At 44.4% G+C, this 25,345-nt stretch overlaps 2 protein-coding genes and 1 non-coding gene across 3 annotated transcripts in view; 1 reads left to right on the top strand and 2 right to left on the bottom strand.

The window, feature by feature from the left end:
• Positions 1-749: 749 nt before the first annotated feature.
• LOC123731929 (60S ribosomal protein L18a) lies at positions 750-8,510 on the bottom strand. Its single transcript, XM_045711300.1, has 5 exons — positions 8,433-8,510; positions 7,109-7,288; positions 4,363-4,492; positions 2,304-2,413; positions 750-904 (listed from the first exon to the last, which is right to left on the bottom strand). The coding sequence occupies exons 1-5, from the start codon at positions 8,448-8,450 to the stop codon at positions 812-814; spliced, it is 531 nt and encodes a 176-aa protein (XP_045567256.1). The 5' UTR covers positions 8,451-8,510; the 3' UTR covers positions 750-811.
• Positions 7,449-7,582, bottom strand: LOC123731930 (small nucleolar RNA SNORA68). Its single transcript, XR_006762925.1, has one exon. It is a non-coding gene; the product is annotated as a small nucleolar RNA SNORA68 (small nucleolar RNA).
• Positions 8,511-9,587: 1,077 nt separating the features above from the next.
• The window catches only part of LOC106591296 (exportin-T), a gene marked incomplete at its 3' end in the record, with an annotated part of 53,659 nt that continues 37,901 nt past the window's right edge, over positions 9,588-25,345 (top strand). The window contains exons 1-2 of the mRNA XM_045711299.1: positions 9,588-9,778; positions 24,452-24,617. Coding sequence (XP_045567255.1) covers positions 24,528-24,617 — 90 coding nt within the window. The remainder of the gene's footprint in view (positions 9,779-24,451; positions 24,618-25,345) is intronic.

Genomic DNA, 25,345 nt, shown 5'->3' with positions numbered 1-25,345 from the left:
GGAAGGTGCGTGTGTGCCACAAACAGGAAATACATTTAAAATGTAAAGCATTTAAATATACAGCTAACATGGCTAATGGCACGGGCTATGGTTTCTTTACAAATATTAGTGGGGTGAAACTATGTCATTATAGAATAAAAAGGCAAGAACTCTTAAAAATGTGAGTTTCTAATGGATAAAGGGGGTTAAAAAAATGGCCTCTTCCAGGCCAGCGCATGTAACGACCTACAGGTGGTGCAGATGAGCTCACCCATGTTATTTTATTGGTAACTTTTATCTTTCATATATTGATCAGCACTCGTATGCAATGCATATTTCTTTCTAAATGGGAAAAAAAAATAAACATGTATGAAATGTATGCATTCACTACAGTAAGTCGCTCTGGATAAGAGCGTCTGCTAAATGACTAAAATGTAAATGACATTATAAAGCCATAATTTAAGGGGGCTGTTTTTGTAGCAAATATGTGGCGATGGTTCAAATTTTCTCTTCACATTTCTGAATGTTAACTAATAACTTTTCACATAATATCCACTGACAACAATTCCCCCCTCCTCCTGCAAAGCATTATGCAATCCAACTCGTGGTTCCCCCCCCTCCTCCTGCAAAGCATTATGCAATCCAACTCAGGGCTCAGAGAAATTAGTTATATTAAAAACTTGCATGTCAGAAGTATCACAAAATCTTAGGCACATTTAAAAAAAAAAAATATATATAATAATAATAATAATAACTCAAAACAAAATGGCTTCTTTTCTACAATTAGAAATTTTATTGTGCCGCACAAGGTGAAACCCAGAGGTTATTTTCTTCAGAAGAAGGTGTTGGGCCTTTTGGTGGTGAAGCGGGGCTTGTGTTGACGGCGCAGGACCCTGTGAGGAAGAGGGAACTTGATCTTCGAGTCCTGAGGAGAGGAGACGACAAGACGAGACTGTTTTAGGCAAAGACATGCTATCCATTTTTATCTGGACAGGCAGAAGGTATTGCACACCTGATTAGGCGAGGCGCTGGTTAGCGGAGCGGAACACTTTAAAAAAAAAAAAACGAAAAGGAGCGTCTCTCTCACACACACACACACACACACACACACACACACACACACACCGAGGAGCTAAGATGCAATAATTGAATAACAATTCTTTGAAACGTTCAAATGATTCCATCTGAGCTCCTAGCATTTACATGAAGAAAACAAGGCACACGTAGCCGCCATGCTAACACTCGCTTGGTTTATTTCCATGAAGAAAACAAGGCACACGTAGCCGCCATGCTAACACTCGCTTGGTTTATTTCCATGAAGAAAACAAGGCACACGTAGCGCCATGCTAACACCCGCTTGGTTTATTTCCATGAAGAAAACAAGGCACACGTAGCCGCCATGCTAACACTCGCTTGGTTTATTTCCATGAAGAAAACAAGGCACACGTAGCCGCCATGCTAACACTCGCTTGGTTTATTTCCATGAAGAAAACAAGGCACACGTAGCCGCCATGCTAACACTCGCTTGGTTTATTTCCATGAAGAAAACAAGGCACACGTAGCCGCCATGCTAACACTCGCTTGGTTTATTTGAACAGCAGAAACCTACAGCCATCACAGCTACAATCATTTAAAAAAAAAATAATAATCTAGTAGAAATGTATAGAATGAAAAAGCCAATTGACATTTACTCCTGAGGTGCTGACCTGTTGAACCCTCTACAACTACTATGATTATTATTTGACCCGGCTGGTCATTTATGAACATTTGAACATCTAGGCCATGTTCTGTTATAATCTCCACCCGGCACAGCCAGAAGAAGACTGGCCACCCCTCATAGCCTGGTTCCTCTCCACCCGGCACAGCCAGAAGAGGACTGGCCACCCCTCATAGCCTGGTTCCTCTCCACCCGGCACAGCCAGAAGAGGACTGGCCACCCCTCATAGCCTGGTTCCTCTCCACCCGGCACAGCCAGAAGAGGACTGGCCACCCCTCATAGCCTGGTTCCTCTCTAGGTTTCTTCCTAGGTTTTTGGCCTTTCTAGGGAGTTTTTCCTAGGGAGTTTTTCCTAGCCACCATGCTTCTACACCTGCATTGCTTGCTGTTTGGGGTTTTAGGCTGGGTTTCTGTACAGCACTTTGAGATATCAGCTGATGTACGAAGGGCTATATAAATACATTTGATTTGATTTAGGGGGGTAGGAAGCTGTTAAGGAGCCTTTTGGGACCTAGACTCGGCGCCCCGGTACCGCTTGCCGTGTGGTAGCAGAGGGAACAGTCTGACCTAGCTAGGGGTGAATGATATACTGTGTGTGTTGGACTTACGTGGAACTGCTTGATGGCAGGTCTGCGGCATTTATTGGCGGCAATCTCCTGCACCTTCATGATGTGGATGGAGTGAGCACGGGCACGATGGCGAGCGCCCATATCACGATCTGGAGAACACACACACACACACAAAACATTATAATAACAAAAAAACGCAGCTAGTGAAAACACCACTCAACTGCCCCCCTGGACAAGTTAGTATTTACACCCCCCCCAAGAAAGATTTATCCAACACCTTTAGGAGGGCAATTTAAGCAACGTCCCAATGATCAAATTTCAGGTCTGCTGAGCGGACACTTGAACTTTGTGAAAAAACTGTGTGACCTTTGGGGGGTCAGATAAAGTACATGTCTCAAAGCTTTTAGGTGCGGATGTAAATGATCTCCAGCCTGGGCTCCAGCTGTGCATCTGGTTCGCTAGCTAAGATGTACTGAGTAAATAGCTAACTTGCTAATAACTAAGATGTACTGAGTAAATAGCTAACTTGCTAATAACTAAGATGTACTGAGTAAATAGCTAACTTGCTAATAACTAAGATGTACTGAGTAAATAGCTAACTTGCTAATAACTAAGATGTACTGAGTAAATAGCTAACTTGCTAATAACTTAAGATGTACTGAGTAAATAGCTAACTTGCTAATAACTAAGATGTACTGAGTAAATAGCTAACTTGCTAATAACTAAGATGTACTGAGTAAATAGCTAACTTGCTAATAACTAAGATGTACTGAGTAAATAGCTAACTTGCTAACTAAGATGTACTGAGTAAATAGCTAACTTGCTAATAACTAAGATGTACTGAGTAAATAGCTAACTTGCTAATAACTAAGATGTACTGAGTAAATCGCTAACTTGCTAATAACTAAGATGTACTGAGTAAATAGCTAACTTGCTAGCCAAGTGTTAGATGTCAACATCAAGCTTCTTGGTTACAGCAGAGATACTCAACGTCCCCCTGGATCAAGATCCCGGTTTCCTAAATTGTTTACAGTGCAACTTAGGTACACCTCCGATAATCCCGTATACCCCAGTGTGGTACAGAAACGGTATGAACATCCGGATAGTACCCAAACCCAACACACACAGAGACACAGAGACGATGCACTTTGTGTTTATGTGCCAACTCAACGTTTACACTGTTAACTGTAAATTCCCCTCTATTCTCCTGGGACGGATCTACAGCAGATACAAGCTGTTTAACTAAACATCTATCATCATAAGGAACCAGCTGATAATGATCACAGATCTTAGAAATGGCCGTCCAATGCATCAATGGGTTAAATCCAGTGTTCTCCAGACTGGGACAAACTTACAACACTGGGTAACAGTCCAGTGTTTTTACAGCACTGGGTAACAGTCCAGTGTTTTTACAGCACTGGGTAACAGTCCAGTGTTTTTACAGCACTGGGTAACAGTCCAGTGTTTTTACAGCACTGGGTAACAGTCCAGTGTTTTTACAGCACTGGGTAACAGTCCAGTGTACCCCAGACTGGGACATACTTACAGCACTGGGTAACAGTCCAGTGTACCCCAGACTGGGACATACTTACAGCACTGGGAGACAGTCCAGTGTACCCCAGACTGGGACATACTTACAGCACTGGGTAACAGTCCAGTGTACCCCAGACTGGGACATACTTACAGCACTGGGAGACAGTCCAGTGTACCCCAGACTGGGACATACTTACAGCACTGGGTAACAGTCCAGTGTACCCCAGACTGGGACATACTTACAGCACTGGGAGACAGTCCAGTGTACCCCAGACTGGGACATACTTACAGCACTGGGTAACAGTCCAGTGTACCCCAGACTGGGACATACTTACAGCACTGGGTAACAGTCCAGTGTACCCCAGACTGGGACATACTTACAGCACTGGGAGACAGTCCAGTGTACCCCAGACTGGGACATACTTACAGCACTGGGTAACAGTCCAGTGTACCCCAGACTGGGACATACTTACAGCACTGGGTAACAGTCCAGTGTACCCCAGACTGGGACATACTTACAGCACTGGGTAACAGTCCAGTGTACCCCAGACTGGGACATACTTACAGCACTGGGTGACGGCTGCAGACGTGGTCAGGTCTCTGTATTCTCTGTACATGTTGTGGGTTCCGCTTCGGGAGTCATACCGCAACCAGACGCCAAAGTTCTTCACCTTCAGGGGAGTCTTCTCGTGCACCTGAGACAGAGGTGGGGGGGGGGAAAATCAGAGTTAATTAGACAGGGTTCAACCTTACGGAACGAGACAACTTCCTGGACTGAGAGACAGGGTTCAACCTTACGGAACGAGACAACTTCCTGGACTGAGAGACAGGGTTCAACCTACGGAACGAGACAACTTCCTGGACTGAGAGACAGGGTTCAACCTTACGGAACGAGACAACTTCCTGGACTGAGAGACAGGGTTCAACCTTACGGAACGAGACAACTTCCTGGACTGAGAGACAGGGTTCAACCTTACGGAACGAGACAACTTCCTGGACTGAGAGACAGGGTTCAACCTTACGGAACGAGACAACTTCCTGGACTGAGAGACAGGGTTCAACCTTACAGAACGAGACAACTTCCTGGACTGAGAGACAGGGTTCAACCTTACAGAACGAGACAACTTCCTGGACTGAGAGACAGGGTTCAACCTTACGGAACGAGACAACTTCCTGGACTGAGAGACAGGGTTCAACCTCACAGAACGAGACAACTTCCTGGACTGAGAGACAGGGTTCAACCTTACCGAACGAGACAACTTCCTGGACTGAGAGACAGGGTTCAACCTCACAGAACGAGACAACTTCCTGGACTGAGAGACAGGGTTCAACCTTACCGAACGAGACAACTTCCTGGACTGAGAGACAGGGTTCAACCTCACAGAACGAGACAACTTCCTGGACTGAGAGACAGGGTTCAACCTCACAGAACGAGACAACTTCCTGGACTGAGAGACAGGGTTCAACCTCACAGAACGAGACAACTTCCTGGACTGAGAGACAGGGTTCAACCTCACAGAACGAGACAACTTCCTGGACTGAGAGACAGGGTTCAACCTTACAGAACGAGACAACTTCCTGGACTGAGAGACAGGGTTCAACCTCACAGAACGAGACAACTTCCTGGACTGAGAGACAGGGTTCAACCTCACAGAACGAGACAACTTCCTGGACTGAGAGACAGGGTTCAACCTCACAGAACGAGACAACTTCCTGGACTGAGAGACAGGGTTCAACCTCACAGAACGAGACAACTTCCTGGACTGAGAGACAGGGTTCAACCTTACAGAACGAGACAACTTCCTGGACTGAGAGACAGGGTTCAACCCTACAGAACGAGACAACTTCCTGGACTGAGAGACAGGCAGCTTCCTGACTGACAGGTTTCAACCTCACAGAACGAGACAACTTCCTGGACTGACACTTTTAAGGGCAGCGGGATGAAAGACGGATGTACATTCGTGTTGCACGGTATACTGAAACTTCTGTACTTTTCCCGATACAAAAAAAAAAACGGCCCAGTAAAATCATTTTGTTAGTTACATTCTGTGCTTCTGTCAAACGGGTCTCACACGATTGAGAGGTTCAAGTCTATCAGCGCAACGCTAGTCCTAAAACAGAAGGGATTGTTTGTTATCTGTATATGAAATCAGCTTAAAAACAAGCTTAATAACTCAATGCATGACACACTCCTATTGAATCATATGTATTAATTCACCTGTACTGTGAATAAGACCTAGTCTTCAGCTTGATTTAATTAAGTTTACCTAGAAATTTACCTTTCAAAATAAATTATTACCAATGTGTTTTTACTAAATCTACAAAAGAACAATCAAATTGAATGAATGATTGATACATTGTGCGTCACCCATAACACAAATCGGCCCTGCATCGTCCGGGTTCGGCTGGTGTAAGCCGTCACGTTAAATAATAATTTGTTTTCTTAACTGACTTGCCTAGTTTAAAGGTCAAAGACAAGGAAAAAACCCAAGATACCCAACAACAGAACAGAGGTGGCAGCGTAGCCTAGTGGTTAGAGCGTTGGACTAGTAACCGAAAGGTTGCAAGTTCGAATCCCCCGAGCTGACGAGGTACAAATCTGTCGTTCTGCCCCCCTGAACAAGGCAGTTAACCCCCACTGTTCCCCGGTAGGTCGTCATTGAAAATAAGAATTTGTTCTTAACGGACTTGCCTCGTTAAATAAAGGTAAAATAAGATAAGAGCTGTAACTGAGTTCCTCCATCTGGATCAGGCGCCATTCGTTGTCTTAAGCCACCATTTTATTTGTTGCTGCGTCGTTTTGAAAAATCGATCATCGTTGATGATATTGAGTATCCTGCCAGTAAAACAGTAAGTTTAAGTCTAAATTCAGGATATCGTGACAACACACGGCGTTGACTCACGTTTACCCTGAAAACGGCACAAAATGTTTCAATTTCTTCAGGTACGACGGGCCTACGGGAGAGTACCAGCACACAAACGATGCAGCGAATGATTGATTTTTATTTTGTTTTTAACATACAAATCTAATCCCGGTCAATCTCATCAACAGTTTCCTTTCTTCTGTAATCTCTCTGTCTTTGAACTACCTCATGGTTGGTTGTGCAACAGTAATACTACCTTCCAGCCAGACCACCATCCCTTCCCATAATATAATCGTTTATTTGCACATAATGAAAATCTCAGTAAATAGAAAACACATTAAAAAAAAAAAACATATGCATTCAATACACCGGTGAAACCTTGGCATTTGATTTGTTCCCCCCCCCTTCCCCCTTATCATCCCACCCTGTCCCCCATGTCCTACCTACCAGACCACAGTAGACAGTCTCTCCATTGGCCTTCTTCATCTTCCTCAGCTGAGAGACAAAGTACCAGAAGCGAGATTTAGCCACCACGTGGTTCGGAGCGAAGATCCTCATGCGATAGAGAGGCGGGGTTGGGTTCTTCACCGAGGGCAGGAGGCGCCCAACGACTTTGTACTCCCTAAGCTGTGTGGATGGAGCAGGAGAGGAAGAACTGTGAGTTAACGTACAATACAACGTCCACAGGACGATTTTACAAGACGTCCAAAAATATACCAGTTGCTAACTTTAAATAAAAAGACTATGATGGATACTGGATAAGACAAAATATGTATATAAAAAAAAAAAATGTTGAACCTTGGATTCACTTTCAAGGGCACGTCAGCATCAGAGAAAGGCGACAAGGTACATCATGTTGATTTTAGCACACCTGACAAGACCGTACCTTTATTTGATATGGCCTTTGGGTTAGGGTGCATTACAATTCATAAATATAAATAGAAAGAAAAAAACATTTACTAAATGAAATTAATACAATGCTTGACATTTCCTACAGTCAAACTGCATGATGTCAACATTACGTTTGTTTCATGTACCGGGCGCAGTTCTGAATGACACTACATTTTACAGACGGTCTTATCCAGAGCGACTTACAGTAGTGAATGCATACATTTTTTTCTCCATACTGGTCCCCCGTGGGAATTGAACCCACAACCCTGGCGTTGCAAACACCATGCTCTACCAACTGAGCCACACGGGACCACTATCTAGTTATATATATATATACTTTTTTTTTGCATGAAATGAAATGTATGTATTCACTACTGTAAGTCGCTCTGGATAAGAGCGTCTGCTAAATGACTAAAAATGTAACTGGCCAAGTTAGCCGGCTAGCAACGTGGCCTACGGCTGGGCAGGTATATGGCAACTAACTAGCTTACTAAAGTTAGCACTCTAGGCTATTACATACATGTGAGTTAGCACTTCACGGGCATTTTAACACACCCTGGGATGAAGTGTACAGAAAGACAAATTGTTTGTAGAAAGGTGGGCTAAAAATACATAGACGGGTAAATTTGTTCGTCTTTTCCCTAGTTAGCAGCATTGTTTCTCTACGGGCCCACATGGTCCGAAATCTCAAACGTGGACGCCATGTTACAGCCGCGGAGGCTTCAGTTTTTATAAAAGAAAACGATAATTTTAACTATTTATGTCGATTTAGCATCATGTGACTACATCAATCGAACGATTGTAACGGTATGTACTCAAATCTGTCTATATAACTGGGTTTCTGTGGTTTTAAAAAGGTCAAATAAACAATTTTACATACTGTGCCAGACGCCTTCATGGTGTCTCTCGCTGACTGCGAACTGGGAAAGAGGAAGTAGTAGGGCGGAGAACCCGGATATCACGTACAAAAAGGGGCGGGATCAAAACGTTTTAATTCCTCTGATTGGTTCGCCGTCAAGAGCGTTTATAAGCTGTAATAACCCAATTAAAAATTGTAAAAAAATCTTATGAACGATTTTCTTTATATTTTAGCTATAATTTTTTTGCAGTATCTTTGACATTGTCAACGACAGTCTGTATCAGAGAGTAGAACCACCTCATATCTAAATCTCTGAAACTGGAAACACTTGTCTCCCTCACTAGCTTTTCAGAGCAGCTCACAGATCACTGCACCTGTACATAGCCCATCTATAATTTAGCCCAAACAACTACCTCTTTTCCTACTGTATTTATTTAGTTTATTTTGCTCCTTTGCACCCCATTATTTATATTTCTACTTTGCACTTTCTTCCACTACAAATCTACCATTCCAGTGATTTACTTGCTGTATTGTATTTACTTTGCCACCATGGCCTATTTATTGCCTTTACCTCCCTTATCTCACCTCATCTGCTCACATTGTATATAGACTTATTTTTCTACTGTATTATTGACTGTATGTTTGTTTTACTCCATGTGTAACTCTGTGTTGTTGTATGTTGTCGAACTGCTTTGCTTTATCTTGGTCAGGTCGCAATTGTAAATGAGAACTTGTTCTCAACTTGCCTACCTGGTTAAATAAAGGACTTGTTCTCAACTAGCCTACCTGGTTTAATAAAGGACTTGTTCTCAACTAGCCTACCTGGTTAAATAAAGGACTTGTTCTCAACTAGCCTACCTGGTTAAATAAAGGACTTGTTCTCAACTAGCCCACCTGGTTAAATAAAGGTCACCTTTATAAATAAAAATAAATAAAAAATAATCAATTAGATTTATCTCATCAATTTGTGAAAAATAGTCAAATATTCCCTTTTCAAAAACATTTATGGAATTATTATGAGGAAAAAGGATTACAAAAAACATATATCTAGCCACAGACTTGTCGTGGAGGAAATTAAAGGTATTAACGTTTTATTTGACAAAAAATTAAATAAATTTGTGAGGGAACTTCTTCTTCTTCCGGTGGTCATGACCCAACGAAAATGTGACGTTTCCCCCCCGACATCCGGTTTTAATCGACACGCCGCAAGAAATCGACTCGAAGAAATTCCTCCTCTTGAACCCGTTTTTTTTTTTAGCAGAGCTAAACAGACAAAACTAGAAGGGAAAGTGTTTCTCCTGAGTAATTCCTGACGATTTAGGATGTACCGACGGACGGAGACGATGAGATAAATTGTTAGCAATAAGGTGAGATATATGTCGGTTTACTTCTGAATTGATTTTGTTTAACGGGGCCTCGGGAATCGAGCATTGAGACCGTTATGGTGGCACAATGTGGTACAACGATAGACGTTTTTTTTTTTTAATAATACAAGTATAAAACCTGTATTTATCGTTGTTATACCTTGTTAGTGTAAACGAAGCTAACTAGCTATCCAGCTAACGTTATGAGAACAAGCCAGCACTCTATACACACACACACACACACGGGCAACTTTTTGTGAGGAGTGGCTGACCAGAGACAGACAGACGGACAGTCGGTATATCGGTGCCCACTCTCCATCCGCTAGCGAGTTAAGCTAGTTAACGTTAGTCAATACTAGGTAACAGGCATCTAGGTCAAAATAGTGTATTAGACTTCGCAAGGCTGCCGGACCGGTCCAGACAGCATCCCACGTCCTCAGAACATGTGTTATTAACCAGCTGGCTGCAGTGTTTACGGATATATTCAGTCTCTCCCCTATCCCTCACTCACTGCTGTCACCCTGAAGTGTTTTGACCCTACTTAAGGATCATATCACCTTACCTGAATCCCTAGACCTACTAGTTAAGGATCATATCACCTTACCTGATGCCCTAGACCCACTACTTAAGGATCATATCACCTTACCCGATGCCCTAGACCTACTAGTTAAGGATCATATCACCTTACCTGAAGCCCTAGACCTACTAGTTAAGGATCATATCACCTTACCTGATGCCCTAGACCTACTAGTTAAGGATCATATCACCTTACCTGATGCCCTAGACCTACTAGTTAAGGATCATATCACCTTACCTGAATCCCTAGACCTACTAGTTAAGGATCATATCACCTTACCTGATGCCCTAGACCTACTAGTTAAGGATCATATCACCTTACCTGATGCCCTAGACCTACTAGTTAAGGATCATATCACCTTACCTGATGCCCTAGACCTACTAGTTAAGGATCATATCACCTTACCTGATGCCCTAGACCCACTAGTTAAGGATTATATCACCTTACCTGATGCCCTAGACCTACTAGTTAAGGATCATATCACCTTACCTGATGCCCTAGACCTACTAGTTAAGGATCATATCACCTTACCTGATGCCCTAGACCCACTAGTTACCTGATGCCCTAGACCTACTAGTTAAGGATCATATCACCTTACCTGATGCCCTAGACCTACTAGTTAAGGATCATATCACCTTACCTGATGCCCTAGACCCACTAGTTAAGGATCATATCACCTTACCTGATGCCCTAGACCAACTAGTTAAGGATCATATCACCTTACCCGATGCCCTAGACCTACTAGTTAAGGATCATATCACCTTACCTGATGCCCTAGACCCACTAGTTAAGGATCATATCACCTTACCTGATGCCCTAGACCTACTAGTTAAGGATCATATCACCTTACCTGATGCCCTAGACCTACTAGTTAAGGATCATATCACCTTACCTGATGCTCTAGACCCACTAGTTAAGGATCATATCACCTTACCTGATGCCCTAGACCCACTAGTTACCTGATGCCCTAGACCTACTAGTTAAGGATCATATCACCTTACCTGATGCCCTAGACCCACTAGTTAAGGATCATATCACCTTACCTGATGCCCTAGACCTACTAGTTAAGGATCATATCACCTTACCTGATGCCCTAGACCCACTAGTTACCTGATGCCCTAGACCCACTAGTTAAGGATCATATCACCTTACCTGATGCCCTAGACCCACTAGTTAAGGATCATATCACCTTACCTGATGCTCTAGACCCACTAGTTAAGGATCATATCACCTTACCTGATGCTCTAGACCCACTAGTTAAGGATCATATCACCTTACCTGATGCCCTAGACCCACTAGTTACCTGATGCCCTAGACCTACTAGTTAAGGATCATGTCACCTTACCTGATGCCCTAGACCTACTAGTTAAGGATCATATCACCTTACCTGATGCCCTAGACCCACTAGTTAAGGATCATATCACCTTACCTGATGCTCTAGACCCACTAGTTAAGGATCATATCACCTTACCTGATGCCCTAGACCCACTAGTTACCTGATGCCCTAGACCTACTAGTTAAGGATCATATCACCTTACCTGATGCCCTAGACCCACTAGTTACCTGAATCCCTAGACCCACTAGTTAAGGATCATATCACCTTACCTGATGCCCTAGACCCACTAGTTACCTGATGCCCTAGACCTATTAGTTAAGGATCATATCACCTTACCTGATGCCCTAGACCTACTAGTTAAGGATCATATCACCTTACCTGAATCCCTAGACCCACTAGTTAAGGATCATATCACCTTACCTGATGCCCTAGACCCACTAGTTACCTGATGCCCTAGACCTACTAGTTAAGGATCATATCACCTTACCTGATGCCCTAGACCTACTAGTTAAGGATCATATCACCTTACCTGATGCTCTAGACCCACTAGTTAAGGATCATATCACCTTACCTGAATCCCTAGACCTACTAGTTAAGGATTATATCACCTTACCTGATGCCCTAGACCTACTAGTTAAGGATCATATCACCTTACCTGATGCCCTAGACCCACTAGTTAAGGATCATATCACCTTACCTGATGCCCTAGACCTACTAGTTAAGGATCATATCACCTTACCTGATGCCCTAGACCCACTAGTTAAGGATCATATCACCTTACCTGATGCCCTAGACCTACTAGTTAAGGATCATATCACCTTACCTGATGCCCTAGACCCACTAGTTACCTGATGCCCTAGACCTACTAGTTAAGGATCATATCACCTTACCTGATGCCCTAGACCTACTAGTTAAGGATCATATCACCTTACCTGATGCCCTAGACCCACTAGTTAAGGATCATATCACCTTACCTGATGCTCTAGACCCACTAGTTAAGGATCATATCACCTTACCTGATGCTCTAGACCCACTAGTTAAGGATCATATCACCTTACCTGATGCCCTAGACCCACTAGTTACCTGATGCCCTAGACCTACTAGTTAAGGATCATGTCACCTTACCTGATGCCCTAGACCTACTAGTTAAGGATCATATCACCTTACCTGATGCCCTAGACCCACTAGTTAAGGATCATATCACCTTACCTGATGCTCTAGACCCACTAGTTAAGGATCATATCACCTTACCTGATGCCCTAGACCCACTAGTTACCTGATGCCCTAGACCTACTAGTTAAGGATCATATCACCTTACCTGATGCCCTAGACCCACTAGTTACCTGAATCCCTAGACCCACTAGTTAAGGATCATATCACCTTACCTGATGCCCTAGACCTACTAGTTAAGGATCATATCACCTTACCTGATGCCCTAGACCCACTAGTTACCTGATGCCCTAGACCTATTAGTTAAGGATCATATCACCTTACCTGATGCCCTAGACCTACTAGTTAAGGATCATATCACCTTACCTGAATCCCTAGACCCACTAGTTAAGGATCATATCACCTTACCTGATGCCCTAGACCCACTAGTTACCTGATGCCCTAGACCTACTAGTTAAGGATCATATCACCTTACCTGATGCCCTAGACCTACTAGTTAAGGATCATATCACCTTACCTGATGCTCTAGACCCACTAGTTAAGGATCATATCACCTTACCTGAATCCCTAGACCTACTAGTTAAGGATTATATCACCTTACCTGATGCCCTAGACCTACTAGTTAAGGATCATATCACCTTACCTGATGCCCTAGACCCACTAGTTAAGGATCATATCACCTTACCTGATGCCCTAGACCTACTAGTTAAGGATCATATCACCTTACCTGATGCCCTAGACCCACTAGTTAAGGATCATATCACCTTACCTGATGCCCTAGACCTACTAGTTAAGGATCATATCACCTTACCTGATGCCCTAGACCCACTAGTTACCTGATGCCCTAGACCTACTAGTTAAGGATCATATCACCTTACCTGATGCCCTAGACCTACTAGTTAAGGATCATATCACCTTACCTGATGCCCTAGACCCACTAGTTAAGGATCATATCACCTTACCTGATGCCCTAGACCTACTAGTTAAGGATCATATCACCTTACCTGATGCCCTAGACCCACTAGTTACCTGATGCCCTAGACCTACTAGTTAAGGATCATATCACTTTACCTGAAGCCCTAGACCAACTAGTTAAGGATCATATCATCTTACCTGATGCCCTAGACCAACTAGTTAAGGATCATATCACCTTACCTGAATCCCTAGACCCACTAGTTAAGGATCATATCATCTTACCTGATGCCCTAGACCAACTAGTTAAGGATCATATCACCTTACCTGAATCCCTAGACCAACTAGTTAAGGATCATATCATCTTACCTGATGCCCTAGACCAACTAGTTAAGGATCATATCACCTTACCTGATGCCCTAGACCAACTAATTAAGGATCATATCACCTTACCCGATGCCCTAGACCTACTAGTTAAGGATCATATCACCTTACCCAAAGCCCTAGACCCACTACGATTTGCGTACCGCCCCAACAGATCCACAGATGACTCTACCGCCCGTCGCATGCACACTGCCCTTTCCCATCTGGACAAGATGAATCCCTATGTATATGAATGCTGTTCATCGACTACAGCGCAGCTTTCGACACCACAGTGCCCTCCAAGTTCATCACTGAGCTCGGGGGGGGGGTCCTGGGTCTGAACCCTGCTCTATGCAACTCGGTGCTGGATTCCCTGCTGTACTCCCTGTTCACCCGTGACTGCTTGGCCGCGCACGTCTCCCAACTCAATCGTCAAAGTTTGCTGATGACACAACAGTGGTAGTGCTGATGTACCAACAACGACAAGACAGCCTACAGGGAGGAGGTCGAGGGCCCCTGGCGGGGAGTGGTGCCAGGAAAAAAATAATCTCTTACCTCAACGTAACGAAGGAGCTGATCGTGGACTTCAGGAGACACCGGAGTGATCACCCCCCCCCCCATTCACATCGACGGGGCCACAGTGGAGACGGTGGGGAAAAAAATGCTTTAAGTTCCATCGGCGTGGACTGACGACCAGAAATGATCCATTCACACAGACGGCGTGGTGAAGAAGGCACAACAACCGCCTCTTCGACCTCCAGAAGAAATTAGGCGCGGGCCAATTAGATCCTCGCGTTCTTTTTACAGATGCGCCATCGAGAGCATCCTGTCTGTCCGGGGCTGTATCACCGCCTGGTACGGCGCCTGCACCGTCCTCAACCGCAGGGCTCTCCAGTAGGTGGTGCGGTCGTCCCAACGCATCACCGCGGGCAACACTTCCTGCCCTCCAGGACATCTACAGCAAATGTACATTTTATTTGTCACATGCGCCGAATACAACAGGTGTAGATTTTACCTTACCGTGAAATGCTTACCGACAAGGCCTTAACCAAACAATGCAGTTCTAGAAATAGAGTTAAGAACATTTTTCCTAAATAAACTAAAGTATTAAATAAAATCAAAAATGAACACAAGAAAATTACACAACAATAACAAGGCTGAAGTTACTATTCATAGATAATAAACAGTGAGTAGCAGCAGTGTAAAAACTAATGGGGTGGCTGGGTGGCCATTTTGATTAATTGTTCTGCAGTCTTATGGTTTAGGGGGTAGACGGTGTTAAGGAGCCTTTTGGTCCTAGACTTGGCGCTCCGGTACCGCTTCCCGTGCGGTAGCAGAGAGAACAGTCTGACTGTGTGACTGTAGTCTTTGATAATTTTTTTTTGGGGGGGGGCCTTCCTCTGACACCGCCTGGTATAGAGGTCCTGGATGTCAGGAAGCTTGGCCCCAGCGATATACTGGGCCGTACACACTACCCTCTGTAGCGCCTTATGGTCAGATGCCGAGCAGTTGCCATTAGAGATGCACGATATATCGGTGAACATATGGGAATCGGACGATATTAGCTAAAAATGCCAACATCGGTATCGGCCCGGTGTCTAGTTTAAAAACGATGTTAAAACCTCTTGGGGCTAGGTGGGACGCTAGCGTGCCACCTGTGGTGCACTCCATCAACAGCAGGTGCATTTCAAGAGCGGCAAATTTGAATCCAAATAAATGTCAAAATTCAAATTTTTCAAAAATACAACTATTTTACACCATTTGAAAGATAAACATCTCCTTAATCTAACCACGTTTTACGATTTCAAAAAGGTTTTACGGCGAAAGCATAAATTTAGAGTATGTTAGGACAGTACATTTACAAGAGTTGTGTGTAATGTTTTGTCAAGTCAAAGACAGGGTCACCAAAACCATAAAACCAGCTAAAATGATGCACTAACCTTTTACAATCTCCATCAGATGACACTCCTAGGACATTATGTTAGACAATGCATGCATTTTTAGTTCTATCAAGTTCATATTTATATCCAAAAACAGCGTTTTACTATGGCATTGATGTTGAGGAAATCGTTTCCCTCCAATAACCGGCAGTCAAGTCAGCGTCACAAATTAAATAATTAAAATTAGAAAACATTGGTAAAATATTATATTGTCATTTAAAGAATTATAGATTTACATCTCTTGAACTCAATCAACTTGCCAGATTTAAAAATAACCTTACTGGGAAATCACACTTTGCAATAATCTGAGCACTGCGCCCAGAAAAATACGCGTTGCGATACAGACTAGACGTCATGTTGGGGAGATCTAAAATCGAAAATACTATGTAAATAATCCATTACCTTTGATTCTCTTCATCAGATGTCACTTCCAGGTATCACAGGTCCATAACGAATGTAGTTTTGTTCAAAAAAGCTCATCATTTATGTCCAAAAATCTCCGTCTCGTTAGCACATGATGTAAGCCAGCCGGACTTCTCGTCATGAACGAGGGGAAAAAATATATTTCCGTTCGTTCAAACATGTCAAACGTTGTATAGCATAAATCATTAGGGCCTTTTTAACCAGAACATGAATAATATTCAAGGTGGACGAATGCATACTCTTTTATAACGTATTGGAACGAGGGTACCCAACATGAACTCGCGCGCCAGGTGTCTAATGGGACATCATCGTTCCATGGCTCTTGTTCGGTAAGATCTCCCTCCAGAAGACTCAAAACACTTTGTAAAGGCTGGTGACATCTAGTGGAAGCAATAGGAAGTGCCAAAATATTCCTAAACCCCTGTGTTTTTCAATGGGATAGGTTTAAAGTCAATACAACACATCAGGTATCCACTTCCTGTCAGAAAATGTCTCAGGGTTTTGCCTGCCAAATGAGTTCTGTTATACTCACAGACACCATTCAAACAGTTTTAGAAACTTTAGAGTGTTTTCTATCCATATATAATAAGTATATGCATATTCTAGTTACTGGGTAGGATTAGTAACCAGATTAAATCGGGTACATTTTTTTATCCAGACGTGCAAATGCTGCCCCCTAGACCCAACAGGTTAAAGCTAACGTGCCTACCTATATAACGAAGGTACATGACATAATGACGCCACGTTAAAATGTTTTGCGCTACATGCAAAACAGCATTCCTAACCTAGCCCACAATGTCTGCTGTGTGGATCGAGCAGTCAACAAGTCCAGCAGTCATTTGAAAGAGCAAGAACATTTCAACGAGACGACAACTCAAAAGGCGAAATCCATTATCTCCAAGATAATGGAATTCATTGCCCTTCTGACAATCAACCGTTCTCTGTCGTGGGTAATGTTGGCTTTCGCCGACTGGTCGAGCACCGGTACACACTAACATTACCAAGTGCGCTATTGTTCAGATGTTTCCCTACCGGAGTTATACAGTAACGGCGTCGCTGCTATTAGCTTCACGACATACTACGGAACGCCGTTTGGGTCTTTGAGTGTCAGAAAGAAACAGTAGCGCCGTCAAAGCTGGACAAAAAAAAGTCTGCAAACACCGGCCACGAACGATGTGTTTTACAATACCTCGTTGGTAATAAAGCAGAATTTTATTTGCTAACCTAGCTAACACCAATACAACCAGCCTGAAAACAACGACCAGTAGAAACACCGTCAACAGCCACTTCCTGTCCCCTCCTCTACCATCTAGAAGGCGGAGACTGTACATGTGCATCAAAGCTGGGACAGAGAAAAAAAAAAAAACAGCTTCTATCTCCAGGCTATCCGAATGTTAGTCACCAGTAGCCGCCCAGCGCCCTGCCCTGAACTTTAGTCAGTGTTACTAGCCTGCTACCACCCGGTTCTCTACCCAGCGCCCTCCGCCCAGCGCCCTGCCCTGAACTTTAGTCAGTGTTACTAGCCTGCTACCACCCGGTTCTCTACCCTGCACCTCAGAGACTGCTGCTCCGTGTACATAGACGTGGATCACTGGTCACTTTAATAACGTTTCTATACTGTTTTACTCCTATGTGTTTATAATGTATTCTAGTCAAGGCAAATCCTGTATAACTACTGCTGTCTATACACACCATCCTGTATAACTACTGCTGTCCACACCATCCTGCTGCTGTCCACACCATCCTACTGCTGTCCACACCATCCTACTGCTGTCCACACCATCCTACTGCTGTCCACACCATCCTGTATAACTACTGTCTATACACACCATCCTATATAACTACTGCTGTCCACACCATCCTACTGCTGTCCACACCATCCTACTGCTGTCCACACCATCCTACTGCTGTCCACACCATCCTACTGCTGTCCACACCATCCTGTATAACTACTGTCTATACACACCATCCTATATAACTACTGCTGTCCACACCATCCTACTGCTGTCCACACCATCCTACTGCTGTCCACACCATCCTACTGCTGTCCACACCATCCTGTATAACTACTGTCTATACACACCATCCTATATAACTACTGCTGTCCACACCATCCTACTGCTGTCCACACCATCCTACTGCTGTCCACACCATCCTACTGCTGTCCACACCATCCTACTGCTGTCCACACCATCCTACTGCTGTCCACACCATCCTACATAACTACTGCTGTCCACACCATCCTACTGCTGTCCACACCATCCTACTGCTGTCCACACCATCCTACTGCTGTCCACACCATCCTACTGCTGTCCACACCATCCTACATAACTACTGCTGTCCACACCATCCTACTGCTGTCCACACCATCCTACTGCTGTCCACACCATCCTGTATAACTACTGCTGTCCACCTTTTGTATTCATATACTGTATATACACACCATTATATTTATATTACGGACTCTGACATTGCTCGTTCTGATGTGCATTAGGTATTACTGTACTGTTGGAGCTAGAAACACAAGCATTAGATATTACTGTACTGTTGGAGCTAGAAACACAAGCATTAGGTATTACTGTTGGAGCTAGAAACACAAGCATTAGGTATTACTGTTGGAGCTAGAAACACAAGCATTAGGTATTACTGTTGGAGCTAGAAACACAAGCATTAGGTATTACTGTTGGAGCTAGAAACACAAGCATTAGGTATTACTGTACTGTTGGAGCTAGGAACACAAGCATTAGGTATTACTGTACTGTTGGAGCTAGAAACACAAGCATTAGGTATTACTGTTGGAGCTAGAAACACAAGCATTAGGTATTACTGTTGGAGCTAGAAACACAAGCATTAGGTATTACTGTTGGAGCTAGAAACACAAGCATTAGATATTACTGTACTGTTGGAGCTAGAAACACAAGCATTAGATATTACTGTTGGAGCTAGAAACACAAGCATTAGATATTACTGTTGGAGCTAGAAACACAAGCATTAGGTATTACTGTACTGTTGGAGCTAGAAACACCAGCATTAGGTATTACTGTTGGAGCTAGAAACACAAGCATTAGGTATTACTGTTGGAGCTAGAAACACAAGCATTAGGTATTACTGTTGGAGCTAGAAACACAAGAATTAGATATTACTGTTGGAGCTAGAAACACAAGCATTAGGTATTACTGTTGGAGCTAGAAACACAAGCATTAGGTATTACTGTACTGTTGGAGCTAGAAACACCAGCATTAGGTATTACTGTACTGTTGGAGCTAGAAACACAAGCATTAGATATTACTGTACTGTTGGAGCTAGAAACACAAGCATTAGGTATTACTGTTGGAGCTAGAAACACAAGCATTAGGTATTACTGTTGGAGCTAGAAACACAAGCATTAGGTATTACTGTACTGTTGGAGCTAGAAACACCAGCATTAGGTATTACTGTTGGAGCTAGAAACACAAGCATTAGGTATTACTGTACTGTTGGAGCTAGAAACACAAGCATTAGGTATTACTGTTGGAGCTAGAAACACAAGCATTAGGTATTACTGTACTGTTGGAGCTAGAAACACAAGCATTAGGTATTACTGTTGGAGCTAGAAACACAAGCATTAGGTATTACTGTACTGTTGGAGCTAGAAACACAAGCATTAGGTATTACTGCACTGTTGGAGCTAGAAACACAAGCATTAGGTATTACTGTACTGTTGGAGCTAGAAACACAAGCATTAGGTATTACTGTTGGAGCTAGAAACACAAGCATTAGGTATTACTGTACTGTTGGAGCTAGAAACACCAGCATTAGATATTACTGTACTGTTGGAGCTAGAAACACCAGCATTAGGTATTACTGTTGGAGCTAGAAACACAAGCATTAGGTATTACTGTTGGAGCTAGAAACACAAGCATTAGGTATTACTGTTGGAGCTAGAAACACAAGCATTAGGTATTACTGTTGGAGCTAGAAACACAAGCATTAGGTATTACTGTACTGTTGGAGCTAGAAACACAAGCATTAGGTATTACTGTACTGTTGGAGCTAGAAACACAAGCATTAGGTATTACTGTACTGTTGGAGCTAGAAACACAAGCATTAGGTATTACTGTTGGAGCTAGAAACACAAGCATTAGGTATTACTGTTGGAGCTAGAAACACAAGCATTAGGTATTACTGTTGGAGCTAGAAACACCAGCATTAGGTATTACTGTACTGTTGGAGCTAGATACACCAGCATTAGGTATTACTGTACTGTTGGAGCTAGAAACACAAGCATTAGGTATTACTGTTGGAGCTAGAAACACAAGCATTAGGTATTACTGTACTGTTGGAGCTAGAAACACAAGCATTAGGTATTACTGTTGGAGCTAGAAACACAAGCATTAGGTATTACTGTACTGCTGTTGGAGCTAGAAACACAAGCATTAGGTATTACTGTACTGTTGGAGCTAGAAACACAAGCATTAGGTATTACTGTACTGTTGGAGCTAGAAACACAAGCATTAGGTATTACTGTTGGAGCTAGAAACACAAGCATTAGGTATTACTGTACTGTTGGAGCTAGAAACACAAGCATTAGGTATTACTGTACTGTTGGAGCTAGAAACACAAGCATTAGGTATTACTGTTGGAGCTAGAAACACAAGCATTAGGTATTACTGTACTGTTGGAGCTAGAAACACACGCATTAGGTATTACTGTTGGAGCTAGAAACACAAGCATTAGGTATTACTGTACTGTTGGAGCTAGAAACACAAGCATTAGGTATTACTGTTGGAGCTAGAAACACAAGCATTAGGTATTACTGTACTGTTGGAGCTAGAAACACAAGCATTAGGCATTACTGTACTGTTGGAGCTAGAAACACCAGCATTAGGTATTACTGTTGGAGCTAGAAACACAAGCATTAGGTATTACTGTTGGTGCTAGAAACACAAGCATTAGGTATTACTGTTGGAGCTAGAAACACAAGTATTAGGTATTACTGTTGGAGCTAGAAACACAAGTATTAGGTATTACTGTTGGAGCTAGAAACACAAGCATTAGGTATTACTGTACTGTTGGAGCTAGAAACACAAGCATTAGGTATTACTGTACTGTTGGAGCTAGAAACACAAGCATTAGGTATTACTGTACTGTTGGAGCTAGAAACACAAGCATTAGGTATTACTGTTGGAGCTAGAAACACAAGCATTAGGTATTACTGTTGGAGCTAGAAACACCAGCATTAGATATTACTGTACTGTTGGAGCTAGAAACACAAGCATTAGGTATTACTGTACTGTTGGAGCTAGAAACACAAGCATTAGGTATTACTGTACTGTTGGAGCTAGAAACACAAGCATTAGGTATTACTGTTGGAGCTAGAAACACAAGCATTAGGTATTACTGTTGGAGCTAGAAACACAAGCATTAGGTATTACTGTACTGTTGGAGCTAGAAACACCAGCATTTCGCTGCACCTGTTTTGTTTTCTGCAGCATATGTGTATGTAACTGATTAGAAATATTGAGTCCATGTTGCATCATGCTAGCTATGTGTTGTGTAACTGTTAGCTACTTGGTACTGTGGACCTGAGGTTAGCTGCCGGGTACGGCGGCCCTGAGGTTAGCTGCCGGGGTACGGCGGCCCTGAGGTTAGCTGCCGGGGTACGGCGGCCCTGAGGTTAGCTGCCGGGGTACGGCGGCCCTGAGGTTAGCTGCCGGGGTACGGCGGCGGCCCTGAGGTTAGCTGCCGGGGTACGGCGGCGGCCCTGAGGTTAGCTGCCGGGGTACGGCGGCGGCCCTGAGGTTAGCTGCCGGGGTACGGCGGCGGCCCTGAGGTTAGCTGCCGGGGTACGGCGGCGGCCCTGAGGTTAGCTGCCGGGGTACGGCGGCGGACCTGAGGTTAGCTACTGGGTATTGTTCATAGTGTTCATTATGTAGAGCGGAGAGGCCAGTTACAGAGTCTGTCTGGCCCTCCCATCAGCGCCTGCATGTTTGTGTTGACTCAGCGTTACGCTGTGTGTGTGTGTGTGTGTGTGTCAAACAAACAATACTAGCCACACACACTCGCTGACACTCGCTGTGCTGTGCAGGTCACTACACTGCTGTGCTAGCTAGTTAGCTACTGTTGTTCACTGTCCTGGGCATGCTGGTCAGCTGCCACTGAGTCAATGAAGCAATCACACAATGGAATTCAACAGCACCACTAGCTAAGAAGTGGAGGCTAGCTCTATGCCAGGGAGCGGAGGCTAGCTCTGTGCCAGGGAGCGGAGGCTAGCTCTGTGCCAGGGAGCGGAGGCTAGCTCTGTGCCAGGGAGCGGAGGCTAGCCCTGTGCCAGGAGCGGAGGCTAGCCCTGTGCCAGGGAGCGGAGGCTAGCCCTGTGCCAGGAGCGGAGGCTAGCCCTGTGCCAGGGAGCGGAGGCTAGCCCTGTGCCAGGGAGCGGAGGCTAGCCCTGTGCCAGGGAGCCGGAGGCTAGCTCTGTGCCAGGGAGCGGAGGCTAGCTCTGTGCCAGGGAGCGGAGGCTAGCTCTGTGCCAGGGAGCGGAGGCTAGCTCTGTGCCAGGGAGCGGAGGCTAGCTCTGTGCCAGGGAGCGGAGGCTAGCCCTGTGCCAGGGAGCGGAGGCTAGCCCTGTGCCAGGGAGCGGAGGCTAGCCCTGTGCCAGGGAGCGGAGGCTAGCCCTGTGCCAGGGAGCGGAGGCTAGCTCTATAAAGTTACAGTGGTTATGTAAGTTACCCATGTTTCTTTAGCTACTCATCATAACTGCCATTTGGTAAACAGGTGTATTTGAATGTATTCCATAGATTACAATGGGTTTCAAATCTGGCAGATTTCCACATCATCATCATCGTTCTTCCTTGTGTGTGTGTTATGGTTGGTAACGTGTGTGTGAGAGAGAATCCAAAACAGTGTTCAGTAAATTATCTCAGACTTTCAAATCTCAAACTTTCAAAAATGTATAGTTACATATCAGCATATTTCTTTTTGATGGTATCGTAATATAATTTATCTTCGGTTGGCTGTAGCTGCACCAAAACTCCAGTATGTTTCCGTCATCACTTGTTCTCTGTCTTTTTAAATGAGGAGACCTATTTAGTTTTGTTTTCAGCACTTTTTATTTTAATTTCCATGACTGATCAAAACTTGTTTTCTCGGGCCTCCCGAGTGGCGTTGGCGGTCTAAGGTACTGCATTGCAGTGCTTGTGGCATCATTATAGACCCGGGTTCGATCCCAGACTGTGTCACATCCGGGGGGACCTATGAGGCGACGCACAGTTGGCCCAGCGCTGTCGTCCGGGTTAGGGGAGAGTTTGGCCCAGCGTCGTCGTCCGGGTTAGGGGAGAGTTTGGCCCAGCGTCGTCGTCCGGGTTAGGGGAGAGTTTGGCCCAGCGCCGTCGTCCGGGTTAGGGGAGAGTTTGGCCGGCCGGGATATCCTTGTCCCGTTCGCGCTCCAGCGACTCCTTGTGGCGGGCCGGGTGCCTGTAAGCTGACTTCCGGTCGCCAGCTGGACGGTATTTCCTCCGACACATTGGTGCGGCTGGCTTCCGGGTTAAGCGAGCAGTGTGTCAAGAAGCAGAGCGGCTTGGCGGGGTCGTGTTTCAGAGAACGCACGGCTCTCGACCTTTGCCTGTCCCGAGTCCGTACGGGAGTTGCAGCGATGGGACAAGACTGTAACTACCAATTTGGATATCGTGAAATTGGGGAGAAAAAGAGTTAAACGTTTTTATTTTTTTTAATAACAAACTTGTTTTCTCTTGTCGCTCTGCAGCAGACATATTAGTGAGCAATATGTTTGGAACATCAAATTACAATAAAATCACAGTATCAAATCGCAGTGTAAATATAGAATCTCAATACATATGGAGTCATGAGAATCGCAAAACACTTTGTATCGTGATCTCGTATTCTGAGGTCCCTGGCGATTCCCAGCCCTAATTATTGTTATTATTATTGTTATTATTGTTGTTGTTGTTGTTGTGTAGATGTGCTTGGCCCGCCGGAGGGGAGCAACAGAAGACAGTGAAACTACAGTGGAGGGAACCAGCAGCTAACCTTCTCATGGCCTGCCAGTCTGTCTCCATTAGCAACATGGACGAGCAGGCCCTGCTGGGGCTCAACCCTAACGCAGACGCCTGCTATAGGCAGAAGGTAAGTCTCATTACTGTGTGTGTGTGTGTGTGTGTGTGTGTGTGTGTGCAGTTCATTCATGTGTTTGTAGAGGACAAATCTTGCGGTTGTTGGCTCCTGAAAATGATTCTTAGAGCCATGTAGACTGACCCATGTGGACTGACCCATGTGGACTGACCCATGTGGACTGATCCATGTAGACTGATCCATGTAGACTGATCCATGTAGACTCTCCATCCATGGGACTTGACACGTTCTCTCCGCGTTAAGTTGTTGTCATGTTGTAACTGGTGCTGTTTACAGAGTCCAGTACCCATCAGGAAGTTAAATAATGGCTACAGGAAGTCAATGAGTGTGTTAGAATGGATCTCTACAGACCAATAGGCCTCTATATACAGTAATATACACATATATTCAGTAATACAACAGCAATAGCTGTGGAGCACAGGGCTTCCCCCGGGGATCTGCTGTGGGACACGAGGCTTCCACCGGGGATCTGCTGTGGAACACGAGGCTTCCACCGGGGTTCTGCTGTGGAACACAAGGCTTCCACCAGGGTTCTGCTGTGGGACACGAGGCTTCCACCGGGGATCTGCTGTGGGACACGAGGCTTCCACCGGGGATCTGCTGTGGAACACGAGGCTTCCACCGGGGTTCTGCTGTGGAACACGAGGCTTCCACCGGGGTTCTGCTGTGGAACACGAGGCTTCCAACGGGGTTCTGCTGTGGAACACGAGGCTTCCAACGGG

This window comes from Salmo salar, unplaced genomic scaffold (genome assembly GCF_905237065.1).
Source record: "Salmo salar unplaced genomic scaffold, Ssal_v3.1, whole genome shotgun sequence".
NCBI classification, from domain to species: domain Eukaryota; kingdom Metazoa; phylum Chordata; class Actinopteri; order Salmoniformes; family Salmonidae; genus Salmo; species Salmo salar.
This window is presented reverse-complemented; position numbering and strand designations above follow the sequence as displayed.